This window comes from Gymnogyps californianus, chromosome 21 (genome assembly GCF_018139145.2).
Source record: "Gymnogyps californianus isolate 813 chromosome 21, ASM1813914v2, whole genome shotgun sequence".
Taxonomy (NCBI): Eukaryota; Metazoa; Chordata; class Aves; order Accipitriformes; family Cathartidae; genus Gymnogyps; species Gymnogyps californianus.
The window spans coordinates 4,486,675-4,512,500 of NC_059491.1; the positions used below are offsets into that span (position 1 = coordinate 4,486,675).

The 25,826-nt window shown below is 44.2% G+C and overlaps 1 protein-coding gene across 3 annotated transcripts in view; it reads right to left on the reverse strand.

Moving 5' to 3' along the window:
* Window positions 1-11,980: 11,980 nt before the first annotated feature.
* Window positions 11,981-25,826, reverse strand: part of RERE (arginine-glutamic acid dipeptide repeats) — a 256,805-nt gene continuing 242,959 nt past the window's right edge. For 2 of the 3 annotated variants that reach the window (XM_050909263.1, XM_050909264.1), the window contains exons 15-22: window positions 25,528-25,689; window positions 23,951-24,064; window positions 21,617-23,001; window positions 20,974-21,196; window positions 18,975-19,698; window positions 16,547-16,693; window positions 16,129-16,309; window positions 11,981-15,058 (exon numbers count right to left, since the gene is read on the reverse strand). In XM_050909263.1, coding sequence (XP_050765220.1) covers window positions 15,025-15,058; window positions 16,129-16,309; window positions 16,547-16,693; window positions 18,975-19,698; window positions 20,974-21,196; window positions 21,617-23,001; window positions 23,951-24,064; window positions 25,528-25,689 — 2,970 coding nt within the window. In that variant the 3' untranslated portion in view covers window positions 11,981-15,024. The remainder of the gene's footprint in view (window positions 15,059-16,128; window positions 16,310-16,546; window positions 16,694-18,974; window positions 19,699-20,973; window positions 21,197-21,616; window positions 23,002-23,950; window positions 24,065-25,527; window positions 25,690-25,826) is intronic. The other variant, XM_050909265.1, reaches the window with a different exon arrangement.

Below are 25,826 nucleotides of genomic sequence, written 5' to 3' on the forward strand. Positions count from 1 at the left end.
AGAGGCTCTATTGGGCTTGGATTCTTTGACTGCAGCCCTGTTGGAGAACATTTAGCCTTGTCCTTGAACTTGTAACATGTTTTTCCCCTGCCTTTCAGGGGTGCTGAAGGGTATTTCACTGAGGCAGAACAGGTTGTGTTTCTCCCTTTAAAAGCAAAGTTTGTGATGTGATTTCCCCATGCCCTTCATCCCACAGGAGCTCCAGCAACAGCACCAGCAATGGCTGTAATGAAAAACCAAGCTGGAGCTTTCCTGGGCCTTCACAGGGCCTGTCATCAGTAAACAGCACTTGGGAGAGCATGTTGCAGTAGCCAAGTTCTCTCAAATTCTGGAGCTCCCCAGCAAAACATATGCATGGGGAAAGGTCATGAAACACTTCCACACAAAGAGCTAGGTCTGGAGACACACCGCAGTGAACAACCTCTAGACAGATGGGTTCGAAGAAATTTAAATTAAAAAGGGATCCAACTCAAAGAATTTCCTCTCCCCTTTATGACATTGTTTGCAAAGGGTCAGTGCTCTGGTCTTCAGAAAAGGTGCCAAGAAGGTTGCAATAGCACTCCCACACCTAGGGGACAGAGCCTGCTTTCCTTAGAAAACCCAAGATCAGACAACCTGATAAGCACAGACCTCTGTCCTAATAAGCTGAGAGGCAGGACAAAAAGAACCTGGGACTAAGAGAAAAGGCATTTCAATGATTGGAATCAACACACAGACCAGCCCATATGGACATTTTCCTGGCAGATTTGCATGCACAAGCAGTGCTATACATACACACACAAATTCAGCACATATATATACACACACAAGCTACACATTTATATGTAAACACAGACCACTGAAGGAGGCAGGAGCCAGGCACCTGCTGTCAGTTCCCTCTGCCTCTCTCAGGGACTTCCAGCAACACACTCAGTTGCTCTGAGCTCCTGTTCCCTCACAATTTACTTTCTGTAGCATTGACAAAGTGCTGCTGGTATTCTTAATGCAGGCAAGGCACCACTCCTACCCCCAAAGAGCTTGCCCAACACCAGTAATTAGAGATATTGCATAACATAGCTAATTACTACCTTAATTAATTTACTTCAAATAATACTTAAGATATTGTCAGCTAGCCACAATCTCTTAATAACCTTTACATAAAAAAAAAAGTTACACAAAGTATTATTGCATATTTCATGTACAGACACACAGGTATCATCTGCAGCCAGGAAATTCGGCTATTACTGGCAGGCTGAGCTGACAGCAAAATCTGACCTCACTGCTGTGCACAGAGAGGAGGCGGCGAAGACCCTGGGTTGTGATTTGGAATGAAACATCTCAGCATAGAGTTGCATGGCGTTTGTGACCAAGTCACACCCTCAAGTATTCTTGACCATGACATGCTTGGGAGCAGTATGTCTCACATTAGAGCAGGTCCAGAGCTGAAGAAAGACTCCACACCTGTGTCTGAACTGAAACATTTTATTCTATTAAACAATCTTATCCCAACTTCTACCCTTGAGGGGGAACGGCTTTTAGGGGAGCTCTGCAACACTGTAAGGTTTGGAGGGCTTGGGGGCAGGGAAGTAATGGGGGGAGATGGCAGGAACTGTCAAAGTGGGCTCCTACTATCATTCTCTGTCTTTTAAAATTGATTTTTTCAGAGACAAAGTATTTGCCACATAGAAGAAAAGCAGTCCTCTTCCTGCCTGCCCCAAGGAAACCTCTGCATCCCGTGTAATGCTCCTGCCGGCTGCATTATTTCACTGCCTGCCTTTCTGCCTCCATGCATTGCTGCCCAATGGCCTATGCATTCACTTACTTCATTTCCATTTGCTACCCAGATCCTCTGCCCTCCTTTACCACTACTTAATCCTGCAGACTGTCAGGGACTGGGCAGCGCTGGTACAAATGCAGGCTGGGTAACAAGGGGCCCTGCCTCCACATTTGCAGGTGCTTACAGGTTGAAGCTGTGCCCAAGCACAGTCCGTGCACACCAGTTTTGGACATACTCCACAAGCCCCTTAGTGCTCTGACACCAGGAGCTGGGCACGCACTCTGTGACAGGATTACTGCAAGGGAAACTTTCAGAAAGCCAGACTCCCTGTAAGACATCTTGAGGTAAGTCCCCTCTTGATACACAGGTGCCATGTGCAGAAAAGAGAGGACTGATCAATAAGGTCAGAAGCATTTTATGTAGGGCATCCTCTACCAATACAACAGAGACCGGTCCTTACTAGACCAATACTGTTTGACAGTAGCCATTGATCACCGCAGTACATCTGCTTGATAAATGACGTCTATCTTCAGCAGTAACTGACAGGCACTCTGGCATGCCCTCCAGACAAATGCTAGCTCTCAAGAGGCTGTGACAGTCAAACCAAGAAAGCCAAAAGGTCTAGAAAAAAACCCCTTGTGCTGTCACCCAGCTGCTGAGTGGTGTGGAAGAAGAGGGCTGTTGTTAGCTGGGGTTGTTATATTAAATATTATTGCATGGCTTATGTATTTTTCAAGTTCAAGAGTGAGCCCGGAGTTGAGGCCATCTAAAAGAAACAAATATTCTCAGGGCAGCTGCCTTGTGTTTATATCCCTGTTTCCATACAAGGGCATCAAAAGCATTACTTGCAGGGAGGGAAACCAAGGCACCAGGAGGCAGTGCAACTTGCACAGGGCCACACAGCCGGTCAAGAGTCCAGACAAGAATTCCTAGACTGCATTCCCTCAGGATATAAATGTGCACATACACACACACACACAGAGCAACTCACTTAAAAGGTCTGTGTCTCCTGGCCCCCACTGTGGAACAAGCAAAGCAAAAGAGAATTGCGACCACTCTGCAGTGCCAGATAAAGCCAAAAGGTGCACAGTGCACAGCCATGAGGGTAAAAGAAGAGGAAGCAGCTGGGAAGTTTTGGCAACAGAGACTTGTTTTTGCAAAACAAATGAAACTCCAGGAAGTCTGGACTTGCCGTGTTGTGTGGGAGCAGGTGGTCCCAGATCTCACAGGCCTCTTCTCCCCTGCTATGAGGAAGCCCATGCTTCCACGTTTGTGGAGGTCTTGCTTTTTGACCATGCCCTCGGTACAGTAATTACTGTGAGTTCCTCAAGTTTTCCATGAGACAGATGCTCAAGGGTGAGGGCTGAATTCCTTTTTTTCCGAGCATCTGCTGCCATCCCGTGGCAAACGCTGCAATGGCAGCCAGGGCCTCCCAAGGCACCCTTGGCAGAGGGACAGCCCGGATCCTGGTGACAACCCGCAGCCTGGCCCGAGTCACCGGGCAGCCCAGTCAGTGTGCAGAGGAGGTCGCTCCTGGGAAGAGGGAGGGAGCTGTCTCACGCTTATCTGGTCAGGGAAAGACCCGGGTGAATCACAGAGAGAAATCAACTGCTGCAGGAAACTATCAAATCACATTGAGGGCTGAAGTCAGGACAATTGTTTTGTTCAAGCCTACTCCCCTCACATCCCTTGGTCTTCCTTCAGATGTTGTCTCCTCTTATGCCACTGTCCTTTCTATTCCCCCCCCACCCCGGTGGAAAAGGGAGTTTCCCTGCCCCAGGTCCAGCACTCCAGTAGCCAGGAGGCATTGTAAACACCGCTTTCGCCAAGTCCCTGCAGTCCAGCTGGGCACAGGAATGCATGCCAGGGACATCAGCCAACTGTTCATGTTTTCTTTTTTGCAATCTTGTAAATAAAAATCAGTCAGACAAGAGCCCTGGGGGCCCAGCCAGAAACAGTCCAGTCCCCCATCATCTGAGAGTGTCTGCTCTACATGACTCAACTCAGTCTGGCACATGTAAAAATACACAGGGCAGTGCAGTTTGCAGGAACACTGCACGACAGTATGTTAGACTGTTGATTAAAAAAAGAAGCAGCCACATACCTAGACACTCTGAGGACAGAGCTGAGATGCCTGAAAGTTAGTATTCCTCAGCCAATAAGAAAAAGCCAGCCATCTTCTTATCCATTGCAAAGGCTTAGACATAACAAGTGATAATGTAAGAAGTGCAAGCCCAGATCTTCACTTTCCAAATGTTGCAGCAAAGGCTCAGCTCATCATCTGTAGTGTCTCAGTACCTCAGAGCAAACACAGGACTACGCAACGTGGTATACACTGTGCAAACAAGCTCTTCGTCTTACAGAGATTACACATTTAAACAGAATATTGTAAGCATTGCTCTCAATTACTCCAAATAAATCCAGCTGAACTCAACAGCATTTCTCCTACTTTATGGTGGTGTAACCAACTGCTCACAATGGACCACTTCAGGATAGATGCTTATGCTCCAGCCTGTAATTGGTCAGGAGCACTGGAGAAGAGCAATGGAAACTGAAGCATTATCTTATTGCTTCCTCCAAAGCACCAGCTCCAGAGCATTAGAGGCCAGATCCACACCACGTAACTACAGGACCTTATTAGCAGAATAGGTGGTGTAAGTAACCCTTGCAACCTAGGTTCAAATCACATCTGAAATCACGTGACTGCAATTATTAATTCTCTAGCCATTAGGATTCAAGGGTCTCAAAACCCTTTACTAAGTTCTCTTCCATCTATATTGCACAAATACAAATAGTAGAAATCCATCTGTTCAAAGCTCTTTTGAAAGAACAAAACCAGAATTTAGAGCAAGTCAGTATCTTTACCTCTGTTTTATACACGGGGAAACCAAGGCACAGCACACCAGCACTGAGATCTGTGGCAGAACCAAACAGCCCCTGGGCAGACTGCACTCAGCCCTGTGGGACAGATGTATCTTTCAGTGGGCCTTTAAGTAATTTGTCATGAATGCCAAAATGCTGTTTGAGAGAACTAAAAGCCTGGAGTTGCAGGGAGGATTACAGCAACTGAGATCCATTGGCAGAATAAGTTAAATTGCCATCAACACCTGCCTGTGCCTATTAGCCTCTCACTGTCCAGAACACTACAGTGAGGTTACCTCAAACTGAAGTCCAAGTCAAAAGAAAATGAAATACCATGCAGATAAGGCACCACTCATAGGTGGTGCTGGCAGGAGACACACATACAGAATTCACACTTTGATGTGGAATATGAACTATATAAAGAAAGAGTTATGTTTTGCACTTTGGTGTGGCACCTCTTTACCTGCTTTCCCTTTTAACCAGACAGGAGGGGGTACGATAAGAGAATTTCAAGCTGACTTTGCCCAAGATGGTAATCTACAAGCAGACGTTACTTCACTGAAGTGACTCAGAAAATCTTTCCTTCTATCTTTCTCAGGGACTCTGTATTGAACTCCTTTCCTCAACCCCCAACTCAAGTCAGAAGAGACTGTCCCAGTGCACAGGGAGGAGCACCAGGGGAGTTCTGTCCCAGTTCTACCCAGCACATGTCGTCTTGTGTCCCACTATTAAGGCACCTCAGTTCTTTCCACCCTTTGCACTCAAGAGCCCAAGTAGTACCCCTCCCCAACGGCAACAAGCCTTACGCAATTTCTTTTCCCTCTCCTTCATGCTCCCTATTTCTCATTCCATCTGACACACCTGCTTAAAAAACAAATGTGGTCCTATCACCCCAGAACAATACATTTCAAATAAGCATATAAAAGACCTTTTATTGACACGAATAAATTGATTGGGACCATTACTTTGTAGCTGCTTCCCACAGAAAAAGCCTCTTAAAGGCAGCCTGAGGCAGGGAAGCAACATTTACATTTAGATGAAGGCATTTCTGTCACAGCACCTCCCAACAGTTTCTGGCCCCAGGTATTGTCTCCAGAAGAAATTAGTAAAGTCAAGGAGCTTTACTTTAAATAACACAGAAGGAAAAGGGAAAAAATATTTCTACAGTCCCACTGCAAGCATATTGTAGTCTGGAATCATAATCTGTAGCAAAGCAATGTCAACAGGTGAAAGGAGAGTAGTACCATCACATCAGGGAGAAACAGCTAAGAGCTTATGTCTGGAAACCGATTTTTCCAGTACAAACTCTGTTAAAATGCCCTGCTTTGTGTGTACTGAACAGTTACAGAGGTTTCTATGACTAGGCTAGGAACAGTTCCCTTACACACTGACAATGGACTAGATTCAATGCTGCTGTGAAACACTGTAGTACCACCACAAATTTACACCATGTAGGCTTTACCTCCAGCCTTTACTCAGTTCATTACACTCTAAGTCTTCAAGACATCTGACAAATGAAATGCATGGTACATTGCTTCAGTACTGACAGAGCGGAAGTGCTTTGTAAAGGTACCTATTTTGATGGTTTTTTTCCCCAGTGAGCACAGATCTGACAAGGATTTTCACTACCCTTGGCATCCATGTCCCCAGCCACCACAGAAATGTCAGTGAACAACAACTGACCTGCGTTTTTTGCTGCTGTCATTGAAAGGCTTGTCTGTGCTAAAAATTTGTCCTGTTTCAGCACTACACAATAGTTACAAGAGTAAAAGCAACAGATGCAAGTATAACCAATAAAATTATGTTTTACTGTCTTATCTATTGTAAAGGAATAAATATCTCTCAATCAGTCAGCTGGGGAAGAAAAGTAAGTATTTCCACCTCCCTAATCAAAACCACCTACAGTAAAACTCAGCACAGACCAGGCTTTAATACAGCAGTTTGATGGATGAAGAAGGACAGACAGATTACAAACCCTCTAGGTTCAGCACATTCTCCTGTTGAGCCAAAAAAGCAGATCAAAAGGGGACAAGAAACCAAAAAAACTCATTAACAGTTTCAAAGTAAAGAGAAGATGTACCACACATTCCAAGACAGGATATAGTCAGGGGATTATTTAAGTATTGTCATCTGAATGAATTAGTACTTACAGCTCAGTGCCACCCTAGGGACTGAAGTCTCTGCTCAGATTCCAAGTCTAAGGTCAACTCAGAACAAGTTACAACCTACACAAATGCAGACAAAGCTTCCCCATATGCTGAGGCAGCTGTAGAAAACTTCCCGGCTGCTTTCACCTGGAGGGTCCCTGTATGTCAGCACAGAACATGCACATGATAGAATGTTTAATTAAATGCTGTTTTATTACAAGCAGTAAGACACTTCACAGTGGCCCTATGTCAACCCTAGCATTTCCCAAACCATTTCAGTTCTGTATCACAAGACACTCGTACACTTTTCAAACTGTGGCAGCAGTTGCAAACATGCATCTGCTCATTCTGCAAAATCGGTATCATACTCATTTTTCTCTTCTTGAGAAGTAACGTGGTGGCACCAGGAGCCAAGTGAAAAATACACTGGCACAAGGGTACTTGACACTCTCCAGCCTTCCTTCTGACATGCTCCTCAAGCTCATCATCCTTCCTGACGTGTCAGCTAGAAGGGGGGCATTTCCCTATCTCCCAGTACATATCTTCAGTGGCCATGTATCCATACAGTGCTAATTAAGTCCAGACTATGATCCTCATTTACCTTCATGTTTCCCCGCCCCCCCCAAACAATGGCTAGAGAACATTTGCAACATAAAAAGACCTTGCTGGCAGACACACTGGACATCGTGCAATTCTGTCCACTAGAAGATTTAGGGCTGAGTGACCCTTTCACAGAAAAAAATAAGAGCACCCAGAGAACTCATGTATTTCAAAATGGACACTTTAAAGAATTCCCTCTGTTAATCCTCTCCCCGTACTTCCAAGAAATTGTCACAGACACTTCCTCAGTGACAAACAAACCCCTCAGTATTATGAAGTAGTGAAGCCCACTGGAGCTTCTTAGGGAAACTGGGTAGTATGTTCCTTTACTCCTTTGCTACTGAGCATTCTCTTGTGCTTCTTAAAATACTGCTATTGATATCCATTTTATTTGGTACTATATAAAAAGCATTAAGCTGTGACGGAACGGACTAGAGAGAAGCCAAAAGAAGGATAAAACAGTGACAGTTTGATGACAATAAAACAATCCAACTCAGAGGGAGGAAAACCCCCCACGAAGCTGTGGCTGAGTATTTTGAAAGCATACATTCAACCATGTTACCAGGCCAAGAATACTAGATTCCTTGTAATTGCCTAGACTTTGTAATTAGGGTTCGTTCAAACGAGCTGCAATGCCAGAGAAATTTCCATCTTACAGATTTGACTAATATTCCGTTCCAGCAAAACCAAGGCCCCAGGCAAAGTGAAATACAACTCCATTGACATCATGCACAGCTGTTTTCCAAGGCCAGTGCATCAATTTATTCCATAATTTCTCTCCTATACACATGTTCCCTGGTGCAGGAAACTCAGCCTTGCAGCTATAGCGAGAGACAGGAGTGTTCATAAGCTAAGCAACAACTTTGCAGAGCAGGCTTCTTTCTGGTGACATTGCCACAGGTTAGGATGTTGGACAAATTAATTTAAAGAGCTAACAAATAATGAAATGGAATTGCAACAGGATTCAGAAACTGAAAAGACCCAAGAAAGTCATCCAGAGTAAAAGAATGGGTAACAAGACCGATTGATTGCATCTTTTCCAGGTCTTTCACTTTGACAACTGTACTTCTGAGTTACCCTAAGTGTGCTTTGGTATAAGGGAAAGCACACTACTTCATTAATATTAATAATCAGTAAAGTTATTCATGCTTACATTGAAGCTGGGCTTGATTTAGTGCCCTAAAATTTACATACTCTGACTTTCAAAACCTGAGAGATCTGCAAGCAGAGGAATTACCAAACCCTGTCCTGGATGTGACTTCTACCTGCCAAGCGTCCTCCACCAAGTGCTGTTTTTTTTACAGTGCCTTTTCCCCCTTCTGCAGAGCAATGCAAGATTAGCCTAACCCTTCCCACTACACATCCAACCAGAAAGTGGATTTGAACGTTTATTGGGGAGACTCGTCTCTCATTTGTGAGACCCAAGGAAGACATGCTTATGTTGTCAGAAACCTGAAACTCAACATTCACCAATACATCTATCAGGTGCCACGGGTGACCATTCTTAGAATAGAGTTTTGCAAAATGTCTGAGTTTATGCAGATAAATGGTTTTTGCCAGATTCCTTCACTTGTTTTTTCTTTAGGGAAAGAGTGAGAAAGAGGATGAGGATTAGGAACAGGGCGGGGAAGTACATTCTTTATATATATATAGAAGTAGCTGAATTTGCAGAGGCCAAGTTACCACTTCTAGAGAGATGAGCGTTTGTAAAGAACAAAAAATAGCCTGGCTAAATTGTCCACTTGGGATTTATGATTTGCATTACATTGTTTTTATCTTTTGCTCCAGTTGGTTTTTGCAAAGTCAACACCATGAGAAAAATCAGGCTTAATTACCTTGCAGTAAAGAAGGAAACAAGTAGAACAGTAGTTTGCAAAGGATAACTCGTACATGCAGGACACCCAAAAGGCTCTTCCCTCCAACATCAGACATTGAGTCTTTCTGATACAGTTAGGGTGAGAAACTACCCTGGAAAAAGACCCAATACAAACACCAGCAAGGCTTTCTCAAGCTTACCTGTCACATACGAGAGCAAGGAAGGAAAACCATCTGGGACTGACAACGCAGGAGCAGCTGACTGGGCCATATGGAAGAGCACCCCTCACAGCAACATGGATGGAACTGAGCAAACACAAGCAGCCCCTGGGTTGCAAGGGTCTTGGCTGCCTCAAGGACCAAAGGATACTTGCCAGGAGGAGCACAGAGGGACCCACCTCCTTTGGGGACCAAGGGACACTACCAGGAGGGGCAGAGGGGAAGCTGGCTCCCTTTGGGATCAAGGAACACTGCCAGGAGGGGCCGGGGGACAGCGTACCCCAAGGTCTGGGCTTCCCTCCACAGGCAACCAGGCACGGGTGCTCTCAGAGAAAAGGCTGTGCCCCAAGACTCCCTCCCACCACCTTTCTGCCACCCTTTTCCCTCTCACAGCAGAGGAAAGGCTCTTACCTGCATGCCGCCATGCCTGAGGGACTTGCTCGCAGCACCTTCCGGAACCTTCTGGGCCAGCTGCTCCCTGTGCAGCACCGCCCTAACGAGCGGGGCCTGCCCCCCCCCCCCCCCCCCCCCGCCCTAACGAGCGGGGCCTGCCCCCCCCGCCCTAACGAGCAGGGCCTGCCCCCCCCGCCCTAACGAGCGGGCCTGCCCCCCCGCCCAGCTGGGCCCCCTCAGCTCCACACACGGACCCCCTCCTGCAGCCCAGCCCCACTGCCTTACAGAAAGTTGCTTTAACATCTTCAGGGACCAAACCCGATGCACAGGAGCTTCTACAAAGAACAGAAATTTCACAACAAGCAATGTTAAGAGCTACTTTTTTTTCATGTTCAAAGAACAGGAAATCAAATGCCTGAACAAGACACCTGGCTTCACCTTTTCTCCTTGTACCTAAGTGAATATAAGCTGTAAAAAGCTATCCATGGCCTAGGAAGGACTGAAACCCTACTGCCTATGTTACTTTTTACAGCTGACATGACGTTAGAATTAACTCTGGTAATGTGCATATAACAAAGCCATGCGGTTGATGGCTTTCCAGCCTTTACCTTTGCAATGGCAAGGCATCATTAACACAAGACCACTACTGCAATAGGAACTATATTGTTCAATTTATGCAGTAATAAAAATCCTCTTCAGCCTTGTCCCCATAGGATTCATCATTTTAAGTCGGGAAACTTAGAACCTGTGGCAAGAAAGGGAGGGCAGCCTAAGCCCACTCAAGTTCTATGTTAAGTACAAGGAATTAAAAAACCGAAAGAAATGTCAAAATAAATACCATAGCACATGTTCAAGCCAGCCTCAGAAAAAGCACTTTCAGAAGCTATTTCCAGTAGACAAGAACTGACCTTCCCCTTGTAAAATGCCACAGGGTATAAATAGAGCAGCCTCTTCAAACACGCAGCTCCAAACTCCTGTGCAATTTGTCATGAATACTTCTCCGTCTGCTTCAAGCACACTCAAACAACAGGGCACTCTTTTCTCACTATACTCAGAGCACTAATTAGCTTGAACTGGAGTCAAAATACCTCACTATTTCTGAAAAAATCTTAGATCCAAAACCAAAGCAGAATCAGATCAAGAATGCAGCCTTCCCGTCTCCCTTTTGACCGAACATTTATTCTGTAAAGATACTCGCCACCTCTCTCTGTGGCATCACATCATTTCCCTCAGTTTTGGAGATGACGATTATCATGAACTGCAAATATGGAACACTCAAACAGCTAGCTCACACAAAAACATTATAATCCCTGATAGATGGAAGAAAGGCAGCCACTACAAATGTAAACAAACATGTAACTTGATGCAATTTGAAAGCAATTTTTAGCTTTTCAGCAGGCAATATATAGACAATGAGTTACTGTGCATCTTCCTCTCTGCAATGATCATCCCTTTGGAATGCATCTCTTGCCAGCTCTGTATCAGTTCTGTGCAAGACGACTCTACTGGCACAAAATAACATCTTTTAGAAAACAGGATGCATGAAAAACTCAGCTACTGGGGTATATATAGTGTACTATATCTAATTTCAAGCTTACACTTCATGAGTTATCAGGCCTCATTCTCCCTTGCATGTCTTCTTGAACACCTTTGGTTCACAGGCAAATTTAAAAGAAGATGACAGCATGCAGTCTTTCCTACTCTGTTGAAACTAGAGGAATTGTCCTCTCTGGTTTAGAAGTTCCCGTCTTTCTACTCTTCTTTGGCTGATGCAATGAGAGCTTATACACACACTTCATTTTAACTACTTGTTTGTGCTCAGGCAGATCAGTGGCTACAATATATTACCATTACACACAGAAAGCCTCTGAAGTCACGACAGCCAAAACATCCTTCACATTCATTTCTTATCAATTTGACTGCTTAACTTACAGAAAAATATGCCAAAGTTATGCAGTATGGCCCTAGAGCATAAATGTGCCTCAGGGAGGCAGAATATACTCTGGAACTGAACATGATGTTGGTGTTTTGTGTACTGTATATTAAAAATGAAATGACCTCAAAGAAGGAAAAAATAAAGCCAAGAAAGACAAGACAGCTTTGAAACAGACAAGATGGCCATGCCAGCATCCCATATTATCACAGATGAAAATAACTCTTTTCCCACTAACAACAATCAACAGACACATTTCGCTTGCAGGCAAAACCTGGCTGCTGTAGTGTAGCTTGGTTTTATTTATGTCCACAAATATTTCAAAAAAATTACAAAATACTCAAATGGAGAGAACACAGAAGTCACGATTTCTGGGTTTCTACTCTGTTTACACTGTGTTATCCCATGGCAAACTACTCATATATACATTAAGCTTCAAGATATATATAAATGTAGCAGTCAGAATGTACACTCTGCTTTAACGGTGCAGTGAAACAAGCTCAACCATGACGACATAGAACAAGAGAGACGTTTCAAAAACACTAAAGCAAAATTAAAAAATAAACTTTCAAAACAGAGGAAAAATAAGAGAGATTTCTTAAAGAAAATCAAAAGGTCTGGGTTGTTTTAACAGGGCATCGAACACCAAGATGGCTTCAAAAACCACTGCATGTAAAGTTGTAGTTAACCATTGGTCTAAAATGGAAGAATTTCAGTGCTTATTTGCTGAATGATGTGGGAAAAAACCGCCCACAAATTATCAGAATGCTTTTCTAAAAAAAGAAAAAAAGAAAAAAAGAGATCAATGAATAGCTTTTGAACAGACTGAAAACTTTAGCTGAAAAAATACAGACAGAGAGAGGACCAAGGGAGGCAATTAGCTTTTTTTTTTTTTTTTTTAAAGAACTATAGCTAAAAACAACAGCAAAAGAGAAGGATCAGAAGAAATGGCTGAAGTGGCTGAACTCCCCCAATCTCCCAAATTCCACACAGTAAAAACAAGGATGGGAGGTTTAACTGAAATGTGCCTAATTAGACCTTTAAAGTAAACTGAGGCACTCTCTCTGCTGAGCAGACCGATCTTACTAGCTACTCCACTGTTAGCAAAAGTAAAAAATGTTACTCAGAAGAAAACCCTTTCACCTGATCACTGCAAACAGCGACTGAAGGCATTGACTGAAGAGGACTTTACCATCCTTGATTCTAGACTGACCTCATGGTTTCCAAATCTCAGAAATACTAGCTGTTCCTCCTAATACCTCCACAGAGAGTTCAAATATCGCAGATGGAACTGATTAAACGCTACTGCAGTTCTTTAGCACTGAGAAATCTGGAATGGAGGACAGAAAAAAGGAAGATCAACATCAGCTGAAATAGTCCTCCTCTCTCCTACACATTCTTGCCTTAAGTTGAGCTAGAATACCCCAATGTATATTTTTAATTAGTAAATCGATGTTACTAACTGTCCGACAGTCATCTTGGGGCACTAACACTGACACTGGTTTGAGATTCATGAGGTGGATAAAGCACTGTGCATGCCATGCCTTCCATCAGAATGTATGATTAACTACAAGTTTATCAAACATGGCTCAGTACAGTCCTATGACACAACCATCACACTGAACAGTCTACAACAGCAGAGAGAGAGCACTCATGAGTTAAGAGAGAGAATGGGGGGAAGTTATGCACCAGCAGAAAAAATGGCCAGCAGATTCAGATGTCCATCGGTTGCATCACCCTCTGCTCTGGCAAAGAAAACCCATGGCAAAACAGTGGGGAAAAAAAAATTCTGCCTAGACAGTAAGCAGAGCTGTCTCCAAAATAATGCTCACTGGCCTTCTGTGTATACCACTCCTTTTACCATCCACATGGGAACTAGCCAACAGGAGTTATTCTGCATGGACCTGTTGTGCTGGGAGTCCGTAAATGTTACTGTCCACACATCCGGTTAATCCCAAAGCAGTGAGTTCCTGAGATACAGAACACTGGCGGCAGTTAAAAAGTTTTTGCTTAGAAAAAACTAAAACAGTCAAAGAGAAATACAGATTGGTCTTTGCAAAACAACTTTAAGAACACCGAGTTCCCTAATTCACTTTTCTTAAGAACGTATCAGAGGCCAGAAAGAGCACATGCTCCAAAAATATGCACATGCATACAAAATTCTGGCTGTACTAGTCTGAGCCACGGAACATTTTTAAAAAGAGATTTTAGAACAAATTATTTCTTTGAACTTTTGCCTAAAGTCTAAAACCAATGTAGTTAGATTAAGTTTCAAAAGGTAATAGGAAAGAAGCATATTATGGGCACACTGAAAATTAACCCTTGAAGTAGCCATCAAAAGGGTAAGCTAGTTCCAAGGGACATCTGTACTGCTGAGAAACCCAACTCAACAGAAATCATCTGCAGAACAGAGAGATGTAACACGAACAAAAAAAACCCCAAACAACCAAATCAACCAAAAAACCAAGAACAGAAACAGTCATTTGCAACATTATCCCTGCAACTCCCTTTAATGCTTATTGTTGATATCAAACCAAATTTCAAGCTTTTACCCATTTGAAATTATTGATACCCATCATTCCCTTTAATTAAAGGGATAATTATATATATATTTTTTATTAAAAAATCAACTCTGTATTCTGTCAATACCAGGTAGGAATTCACAATTTGTGATGTTACTGAAAATCAAGATAAACGCTTCTGGAGTTTTGTTTTGTTTTGTTTCTCCCCTCTACCCAAAAAAAGTTATTTACAGACTTAAAAAGCCATGCTGCAGAACTGAGCTGTCTTTAAAATTATGAAGATTTCCTACAATGTATTAAAATAAAAGTAGATTTTTATTATTATAGCACTTGGATTCAGAGCTTGTTATGTCACCTACTTGCAATCCTTGTTTTTTTTTTTAAAATAGCTATAGATGCATTGAGTGTCTCTTCACGCACAGTGACTTGTGTTGTGAACCTGATTCTAGCACCTACTCAAAACAAACTAGTAAGAAAAAAAAAAAAACCAAGATTGCAGGAAGTTCTCTGAATATTCCACACAGTCCTGTATTTTCAATAGGCTTCTGAATACGTTGTCATGCAGGGAGACCCACACCAGTCTTGAGAAATCTTCTCTACAAATGAACACTATGCTGATAAGTCTCTACTTGTTGGGTGGTTGTTTCTGTTTTAAATATATAAAGAAATCTTTATAAGATATTCTTTTCCTTTTGTAGCTCTTATTGTATGTAAAAATGTTCCACTCCTTCCCAAGGACTGGGGTTTCCATAGCCAGCATTACAAATAAATAATTTATTACAACTGTTTGTCGCCTTCTTTCTTCAGTCGACTGAAAGAGAAAGAAAACTCATTTTAACAAAACGAAGGAGGTGTCATGACACTTCAGAGATAGCTTGCCTTCCTGCTAACCTCACCCGGGAGCCCTGAAGGGAACAGAGGTTGCAACAGGACTTGCGAGCTTTCAGCACAAAAATGAGAGCCATTGTAACAGCAGTGATAACACTGTTGCGGGAGGAAGTGATGACCTTTTGCTACTGAAGCGCTCCTTACATGTGAGCAAGATCACTAGTGCCAGCTCATCAAGCTTTAGCTTTATCTGCAGTTGCAGATACGACAGTCAGCGTCAGGCAGACTGGCTGCCCCCTCGGCACAAGGCCAGCAGGCAATTTTGGATAGCAGAAGCAAGGACTGAAACATCAGAGTGAAGCAGTACAAGGCAGGTGTTTTAATATGCTGCTCCCTGTATATCCTTGCTACCCACAGACATGCGGAATGACCCTTGCTAGGTGCTGGTGGCTTTTTCTTCTTAGCTGACATATTGTCAGTAGTTGTTGCCAAACAGTAACTAAGGTGGTGTCACATAAGGTAGGCCAAGAAGAGAACCACTCTACTACCAACACCATATAGCATTCGGGGGAGAAAGAACTCGCATGACTTGTCTAGGCTTTCTCAGCTGGTAAAGCAGGATCTGTATTATTCACACATTTCAACTTCCTATTGTCCTTAGTCATTTCTTAAGATTTACTGAATTCCTCCCCTCTTCTCGTTCATAAAGCTTTACCCACCCTCCTCCACTGTTCTCAAGGAAGAGAGAGAGATGTGGAAGCAGCAATTGTAGTATGACAATAAAAATCCCAATCAGAGGTAATTCTGCAATATAAGACTCAACTAGTCTACATCCTGTGCCAATAATTTGGACCTAGCTTCCAATCCGCCCTATCACCTATGCCCAAATTAGGTCTTAGTGCAGCTTCACCATCTTCCACAGCTGCATCAGGACAGTAACTCAGCACACAGTAAGAAAGGCAGTAATTCAGAAGAAAAAAGATGGAATGTGGAGAGAGACGAAGGAAGCTGTAGCAGCCCTGCGTCTCCAAAAGCCTTCATTGCACCTCTCACCTGTAATAATCTTCCTGACTTGGTAGATGACCACCATGCATGTGAGGATGCCCGTGCAACCACTGCTGCTCCATTGCCAGTCTTTGCAGCTCTGCTGACTGGGCATGCATGGCCTGCAGCTGGTGGGCTGCTGACATAGGAGGTGGAATGGCACCAGGCAGATCTCGTGGATAAGGAGTACCTAAGAGAGAGTTGCCCACTTTTAGGCACTTGTTTGCTATGAGGTCTGCAGAGAGTTGTCCCATGAAGCTTTTCTTTTTTTTTTTTTTAAACAAACGAACCAACCAACCTTTGGCTGTAACCTAAGTTACAGCTCAACTCCACCAACTCCCCTCCCAAGAAATGCTAAGACCCAGAAGAAAAGATGACAGTTCAGATCAAGAGCCAACCTCCATAAAGGACCATAAAATGCTCTCACCAAAGACTGGATGTCGGAGCATTTCATGCTCATGAGGTGGCTGCCCTAGCAATGGGTTGGGGATGGTCCCAGGTGGGTAGGGAAAACGTGCCAAATGGGGTCCAGCTGCTAAAGGATCCACCAGCGGGTGAACAGGTCCTGCCGAACCTTTAAAAGAAGGAAAGAAAGCAATCCATCAATCAACTGCTTTGGGAAGCATCACTCACTGTTGGGAAATCAAAAGCCCTGTTAGACTTGAGCTGGATCAGCATTTGGCCTAACTGGCATGTAATTACCAGGAGCTTAGCTCCATCCAATTTGAAAGCCACTTTTCTATCTTCAAGTGATATCTGCTTACCAAACAGTCTTAATTGTTAAAGCAACAACCCAGGGCTTTCAATTTCTACAAGAAAAAGAAATCCATCAAGCAATAGGGAAAAACAAAGATGGTCAACATTTAGAAAAATTTTCCCCCAAACTCTCTCCTATTTCCCCTTTACACACATAAAATCGAAGGATCACTAGTGACATTTAGTACAGAAGCACTTAAGCATCCTTCTGACTTTACCAATGCTACCTGATAGGCCAAAAGCTGGCAAAAACCTTTGTTTGCAGAAGATGACATTGTCACCATCTTTGTGTGGAGAGGGACACCTGCAGACAGCCTTTCTGATGTCACTTTACCAATATAATGAAAAAAGACACTGGCAAAACCTGAAAAATACTTACTCATCAGCTTATCTGAAATCTCTGCATGTTAAGCTGTTAGCAGATTGCAGAGGAACCGCACATGAAAGGAATACAACACAGCTAACAATTCTCCCTCAGCTGTTATCTGGTCCAGAGCAGAAATGTGTGGCATCTTACACTCTATTCATCCTCACTCTAAGGAGATATACAGGTCGTGCACTTTAGGGCCTCACCCACCTATGGAGCTACTCTGGGCAAGAACTACTTGGAAGCACTCAAGAGCCCTTCACCGTATTTTAACCTGGCATCCAAGATTAAAGCCAAATTACTTTTCAAATACAGGTAAGAGAGACTTGACAATAAATTGACTTGGCTTTGTCTGCACCAGTCTCTCGCTAAACTGAGAGTGAGAATGTACTAGCCATGTTTTTGTCCAGAACAAATGACTGGGGAGTATCTAGACTTACCTGCAGAGGTGGTAAGTCACTTACCTGACAAGAGAATCCTTGTATAGACATGATCTATGACAAATTTCTTCTGCTATCAATGGGGTATACAAACCTGCCTCAAATTGAACCAGTTTGTAATTTGTGCAGTCAGTCTCAACCAAAGTCCAGAGCTGACAGCTTTAAGAATGCTGATATTCAGCGCTATCATCTCCTTACTGTAACCCCCCCGCCCCTTAACAATCTCACAAGACCCTGCTGATTTCCTTGCTATACAATTTAGCTTCTGCAACAGCACTCAAATTCCTTCCAAACACCAAAAAGCAGACATCCCAGCTATGTTTAATGCATATTGCTCCAAGGCAAAGTATGCTATATTTGCTTGCACAAACACTACATTTGTAGCCAGCTGCACCAGAAGCTGCACTTTTAAGTACTTGGACTTTTTTTTTTTCTTCTTACTTAGGAGCTACTGCACCTGCTGCCTTGCTTGCTATATTCTCTCCAGTCTGCCACCAGAAAATCAGAAAAATTCTGCTTAGTGCCTCATCTTCCAGACTCCAGGTTCCAGACTCCAGACTGGAGTAACCACGTAGCTTGCTTTAGAAATGAGCAAGGCATCAATTCATTTTTGAGACTATTAAATACTTTGGGAAAAAAATGCCCACACCTGAGAATGCACTGTAGCTAAAAAGGTGCCAACCCATAAAGTTAGATCGTTCTTATGAGAATTGTGACTGAGAATTTCAGCTCAACTAAAGCCAGATCGTTGGCATGTCGAATGGCTAGAGATGAAGTCTTTCTCTCCTAATTTTTTTTTTTCAGCTCCTGTATGGAAACACCAGCTTCAGCTCCTTTCCAGCTATAACTCGTAACGACAGCCATTAGCATTACCAGTGTTACCAGTTCCATGACATCTCTCCTAGTGAGTTCCCTTCACCCAATGGAGTCTCCACCTGTATACCAGACACCACTAAGGTGGTACTCTAGAACTCCAGTACTTTTAAAAACAAAACAAAACAGCAAGCCTTTTACAGTGACAGTGTGCAGTCTCAATGAAGGTTGCTGTACTGTTTTTTCTGTACATCATTTACTTTTATCACTGTTATTGGTCCACCCTCCCAAAAAAATAATTGTTTGCATTTCAGTTATCACAACCTTATACAGTACAGAAGTCACATCATACACAAGAAAACAGGGATTTTGCTACTTGAATTCCAGAGTCACAGTCTGCCTGTTTTGGGCAGACTTCTGCTAACAGCTCATGAGAGAGGTTCCCTAGGAAACTGCCTAGCCCATTTCCCTAGGCTCACCTTGATGTAAGGGATCCTGCTGATGTAGGTGTAAATGTGAGTGTATGTGTGAATGTTGGTGATGGTGAGGCGTAACGTTGAACATCTGGAGCCGTGCCAACGGGTCATTTGTCAGCGATGCCATCCGCTCAGCATGTATTCTCTCTGCTGCCAGTCTGTCAGGGTAGCTCATTTCAGGCCGTAACTGTGGGCCTGCCAGTGCAAGTCTCTCTCTTTCAAGGGGGTTCAAACCCGGATGGAAGGAAGCAAATGGGTGAGGTCCTGCCGTTGGGGGAATAGTCAGTGCACCATGCCTGGCAAAATGCTCCATGGGGTTAGTAGCTGGGTGCAGTGCATCTAGCTCTGGGGGCTTCACCTCAAAGCCAGGTTTCATCCTCTCTCTCAACTCCCTTTCCCGGATTTCTCGCTCCCGGATTTCCCGCTCTCGCAGCTCTCGTTCCCGAATGGTGGGATCCACGTTGTAGAGGCCAGGCATATGGTAGGCCAGCAGTGGATCAGTGGGGTTCAGGGGGACAAAGAAGGGATGATTACGGTTTGTTGGCGACATGACATGAGGACGGGCATATTCACTCAGTGTTCGTAAAGCAGGTGTATCGGGACCAATGTAAGGTGGTACAGCAGCAATGGTCGTTGGTGGAGGTTCAAACGAAGGTCTCATATGTGCTGGCCCGCTGAGCTGAGACTCTCCAAGACGGCCTTCATGGGAGGAGCTGGATACCTTCTGCTGCACAGAATGGGGGAAGAGAATTTTAATTCAACACATTTGGCTTAAAAACACAGCGGGCACACACTACCCTTCTTGTGCTTCAAGCTCTAAGAGGAGGTAAGTTCAGCCTGCTGAGCCTCGTGACTCCTGCAGTTGTGTGCTCCAATGTGGTTTGGGGAAGAACTGGATTCTGTCTGTCCTGTAGGCCAGAAGGTAACTACTTTGTAGTGGCAGCCTCAAAGCTACAGTAACTGCTTCACAGCTACTAGAGCAGCAACTAGTTGGTATGTGTCACAGCTATGGGCAACAGCTGACTGGTACGTGTCACTACAGACTACCAGTCTTGTTTGCAGTGTGTTCTTCCTCTCCTCTCCACACTCACTTGTATCCTAAAACTTACTAAACCCAAGGAAACTCATCTCCACGATGTGCAACACAACAAATTCCACTCCTTTCACATCAGGACTTTGTATCCTGCTCTCCCCTCCTGTACAAAGAGCAGCATAGCACTTCTGGGGAGGGCAATAAGCACAGTTTACCCATGCAATTGCCCAAGGATCTCTATCCCCAAAATAAAGCAAAGTCCCCATACATGACACATCCCTTAAAGGACAGATGCTATACCCTGACATTTATAATCCTACAGAAACACACAGCTCTGATTCAGATCTCTGAAATGCACCATGGAATAGGAAGACTTTAGCACCTTCTTTTTCAGCATCAATAATGTATTACCAACCTACCAATTCTGTGGGCCCAGAAGTAATCATTCCTTTCTGACAGGCCACAGAAAAATGGATTAGTTGTATTGGCTCTTTATACCAAGACTGGAGTTTGGGTCTCCCCATAAAATAAAAGTTACGTGCCTTTAATTAAGTTTACTTCAAATTTAAAGTCTTCAGATTCCCTTTTTCCAGCAGACAGCACTCTTGTGCCTGCACAGTAGTACAAGGTACACAAAGGCATTCGCTATATCTGCAGAGTGCTCTTCTACTGCAAGTAAATGTAAACAGTTGGCCTAGTTATCCCCAGCTGCATTGGCTTCCTGCACATCAGAAACAGATCAGGAGTAGAAACTCTCGCTTTTCTTTAAAGAAAAGAAAGTCACAGACAGCCCAGGAGGTGCTCATAGCTGGTTGGGTTTCACTTAATACACAAGGCTCCCATATTCACAAATACCTGACTGCACATGCATTAAAGCACTTCTGGGGATTTACATTCTGTAGTCACCATCCAGGTCAGATCCTACCATGCCAACTCCCTTAAATAGCTCTTAGCTACAAATAAACCTACCGCAGCTCTTTCTGCTTCTCTTTCACGCTCCCGCTCCCTCTCTCTTTCCTTCTCCTTTTCTTTTTCTCTTTCCCTCTCTTCTCTGGCTTTCTGCTCTGCTTCCCTTTTGGCCTTTTCAATGGCCTCTTCTCTCTTCTTGGCCAGTTTCGATCCTGCCAGAGGCATAAAGTACAAGTCTGCTCTTGAGCATGAATTGTAGCCACGGTCCAGGTGCTTATAGAACCTGAAAGAAACAAAACAAAGAGCTCAGCCTTGAGAAAGATGTAAGAGAGTGGGATCTAAGAGGTGTATGTCCAAAAAAAAAATCCCCCCCCCAAAAGATATCACTCTATGCTTAGACAATAGCACTACCAGCTTCCCTGAAAGCCATGAGAAAATTAATTATACCATATTACTCCACAGACAAGTGGAGTATAAAACCCCTCTCACAATTACAAACTGTAATGACCTTTCAGAATATGCTGGCTGAAACAGCACCTTTCCAGAAAAACAGAGCAAAATCATGCTAGAAAGAGAGGCTGACAAGATGCACATGTAAAAATACACTCAGCTCCCACGGCAGCTCATTTCTCAGCTTTTGGGAGTGCCCTGCTACACAGAAAACCAGAGTACATCAAGGCAGCACTGCTGAAAACCTCCGTACCTGGCTGATTGACTAGCATGACTTGGTGTATCCACCACAGTAGGTTCTGGTGATGGACTTCTGGGTGGAGGGGGAGGGCTTTCTGGTTCCTCAGCTTCATCTGGGACTTCTTCTTTGATTTGAATAGGTGGTAGCGTACAGGCTGTCACCACTGGCACGTTTCCACTAGAAGCTGCTGACGTGGAGATGGAAGTCTGAAGTGGGATGCCAGGCACAGTGGGCGGCGTGGAAGTGGAGGGGCAAGAAGGAGGGGTGATGGAAGGTGGGCCTCCTGGGACGAATGGGTGCTGAGAAAAGGGGGGCTGGGAGGATACCTGGTGGAGTCCAGATGGGGGGTGATTAGCAGGCGGGGGAAGGCTCTGACTCTGCGTCAGTACAGGAGGCTGGGCTTGCGAAGACTGCAGTGGTTGGCTTTGAGGCATCAGCTGCAAAGGAGGAGGGTGTGCAGATGGAGGATGATGAGTTGAGAGGGAGCTCAGAGGTTTTAAAGCAGGTGGCGGAGGCAAGTTGGAGTTCATTGAGAACGGAGAAGGGCCAGAGAGATGAGGAGGGTGCTTGTGGGATGGAGCAGTGGGGAGCTGAGGGATTGGGGTAGTAGGGGGAGGTTTGATATGAGGCATGGCCATGGGTGCAGGCGGCAAGGGCTGCTCCCGTGGAGGCTGAGCCTGCTGCAGTGAGGTTGCAGTTGGCAGAACAGGCTGCGTTACCTGAACCTGGAGAGCAGAGTGAGAATGAGATGGTGCTTGTGTCTGAAGGGGAACCTGAGACTGAGATGACTGAGTGGGGAGGGAAAATGGCTGGGAAGGTACAGGATGAGGCAGGAGGGGCTGGGCCTGCAGGCTGTGAGGGGCAGGCTGGGCCTGACTGTGGAGCGGAGGCTGCGAGTGAGGCTGTGAAGAGGCAGGGGTCGGCTGGCTCTGCGACACACTCAAAGGCTGCAGAGGTGGGTGCGGTGACGGGAGTCTCTGCGGGTGCAAAGCGGGGGCCTGCTGTATGTGAGAATGAGGAGGTGGTGGTGCAGGGGCCTGGGGCTGGCTAGAGGGCTGGGATGCTGATGGGGAGACCTGTGGTGGAGCTGAAGTAGCACTCGACGCTGCTGGCAGCGATGCTGGTAACTGGGCTGATATAGGTGGCGTAGGAGGAGGAGCCTGGCCAGAACCGCTCTGTGCCTGAAGCACTTGGGGCTGTGCCTGCAGCACTTGCTGTTGAGCAGATGAATCTGAGTCACTCTCATTGTCTTGAGGGCTAGGGATGCTGGGTGACGTGCTCCGGTTATCCTGGTCAATGTCCTTGGGATCACTGCTTCCTTCGTCATTGACGCTGCGGCTGTCAGAGCTCTCACCTTCGCCCTCACCCTCTGAGGGAGAGTTTGGCCTGCTGATCTCCTGCAGGGAGAGGGGGAAGAATAACCACCGTGCATGAGAAAACTGCACAAAGAACATTACCAGCATGCCATAGGATGCAACCTATTACACATGCTCTGCAAACACAAGTGCAAGTACCACCACCCTTTGAACCTCACAGGATTTAAAACAGCACAGGCAACATAAATATCCAAAGGGAAGGTGCAAAAACAACGGAGCCAGGCTCTTTTTAGTAGTGTCCAGCAGCAACGGGCACAAACTGAAATACAGGAGGTTCTGCCTGAACATAATGAAACACTTTTTCGCTATGAGGGTGACCAAGCAACAGAACAGGTTGCCCAGAGAAGCTGTGGACTCTCTATCTTTGGAGATATTCAAAAGCCATCTGGACATGGTCCTGGGCAGTTGGCTCTAAGTGGCCCTGCTTGAGCAGAGGGGATGAACTAGATGACCTCCAGGTCCCTTCCAACCTCAACCATTCTGTGATTCTGTAATATGGAAAGCTCTGTGCCAAAATTCCCAAATCCTGTGCACAGAGCGAACCTGGTCAGGTACACGGAGCTGAAAAGACATCCTGAAAGTATTTCAGTTGAGCTTTGATACCATTAAATTAAGAGAACGCCAGCAGTGGTCTTCTAATTTGCCACAGCAGAGGAAAAAACAAATTTCAATTAAAAAAAATGGGGAGGAAGGGGTGGAAAATAATCCAAGTATACTCCTATATGGCTGATATTGATATTAAAACAAAAAACAACAACAAAAAAAAAAGACTTCTGGACTTACCCTGTATCATTCCACTGTTTTTCAACAGAAGGAACGCATTATAACATTGGTTGCTTTCCAGCCACACATTAAGTTACAATTTGCTGTGGCTTAAATTGTTTCATGTATTTGGTTTGTTACCAGGTTTGCACCCCCTCCCACTCTCAAACCATTCTTCTAAGAGAAAATATTTCTCTGTGGGACTCACTTGAGTTTTGGATTTTTTGGCATTGGACCTGTCAGGTTCCTCTGTGTCAGAAGCTGCCTTTTCCCGCTGCCTCTTGGAGTTCTTGAGAGGAGAAGATACCTCTTCTTTTATCTTCTGCCACAAACGAAGCAGAACACAACACTTACCAGTGATGTAAATGCAAAAGCAAATTGAGCATATGCCAGTGCTACCATATTTAATACAAATAAACGAGAAGCGTTCCTATGGAGCAGGAGAACCGATCGAAAGTTGAGAAAGTCAGTATTTAACAACAATCCAATACGCATCTGTCCCTCTGTCCAATTACAGGTTGCAGGGGGAATCTGTTCTGGAGCTGCTGCTGTATTCTGCCATCTGCCAGGAGCAGGTCCCAGAAGACGTGCACCTCCATAATGCTCTAGCCACTCCCTCTGGAGGTCAAATTTAAGACTGAACCCAAAACAGACTGCAATTTTACTTCTGCAGACAGAAGCCCAAGGGGCAGTTTGCACATAAACCCTGCACACATTTCTGACACAAGCTAGTAGGAAAAAGGAACATTGAGTAAAGCATTCTTCTTCATGCAGATGTGGTCTCGAGCTTTGAAAGTGAAGGAATATTTTAAACAAAGCAGTTGTCTTCAGCTCTGCAGAATCAAATCTATCAGGAACTCATACCAGATCAACTGGCCCAGTATACTCTTCCAACAGAGACCAACACCAGTTGTTAACAGAAGATGGAGTGAGAATTTCTGCAGTAGACAGGCACAGGATAAGCCTCTTTCAAAATATCAGGAGTAAAGCAAGACTTTCATGTAGTAGAGAGGGGTATTTTTATATCCCTCAAATATAGGGCTAACAGTGAGTAGCTATTACAAGATTACTACCTTCTTTCAGGGCATGGGACAGCTTTATACATCACATAATTACCTAACCTAACTTCAAATTTTGCTAAGTTCTCAGTTTTATCATGCGAAAACTTGCTCCATACTCCAGTTTCGACTTTTTGTTAAATATTTATTTTTAACTTGCTACTTTTCAATTTACACTGCTTAATGGCAAGCCTTCCCCCTTCATCTGGCTTTGTTTCTTCAGTACTCTCTTGGAAAGGCACTTATTCATTTAAACAGACTAAACTGTCAGCTTGGTCTGAAAAATCAAGCAAATATACATACAGAAAAAAAATAACAGAAGTAGTCTCAATTACTACATATTCATACTGCTTTGTAAACAAAGATTAAGTACTGCTTAAAAAAAATCCCCAAAACTGTCTACTTGTCTCAAATATAGCATTTCTGATCTGTATTACTTCCATGAGCCTAATGCTTGCATTTGCATCTGAAATTGAAGGATTAATCTATCATGAGAGCAGTAAGGTTATGTGGGGATACTTTAATGGTTTTTATCACTACACATCCTTATGTACAGGAACAAAGCATCAGTCAGATGCACCATTAAATTTTTTGCTTATCCACACAAGTAGGAATTTCTAGGTCACTGAGAGATTCCCTGGCCTCCTAGAATCTGCACCTCATTTAGCTGACTGAAGAGGCCTCAGGTGTCCAGTCCTAACACAAAAGAAGAATGGGAAAATTTTACCTTGGTAGACTTCTTCACTGAATCTGCTTTGCTGTCATTACTGGAGGTGCTGGCAGCGCTAGGAGAGTTGCGGCCGCTGGAACGGATGTCTTCATTAATAGGTGAGGCTCTACCATCAGGGCTAGCTGGCTGCTTTTTACGACCACTACGTAGTGTAGACATCTATTTGTTTAACAGAAATAAAAGTGTATCAAAGTCAGCATTTGTCCAACCTCTTTACTTTTTCCTGTTTTACATCAGGGGCATGGATGGACCACTCCTGCTAAGAGCTTGAAAAATGAAAAACCAAGAGCATTTAA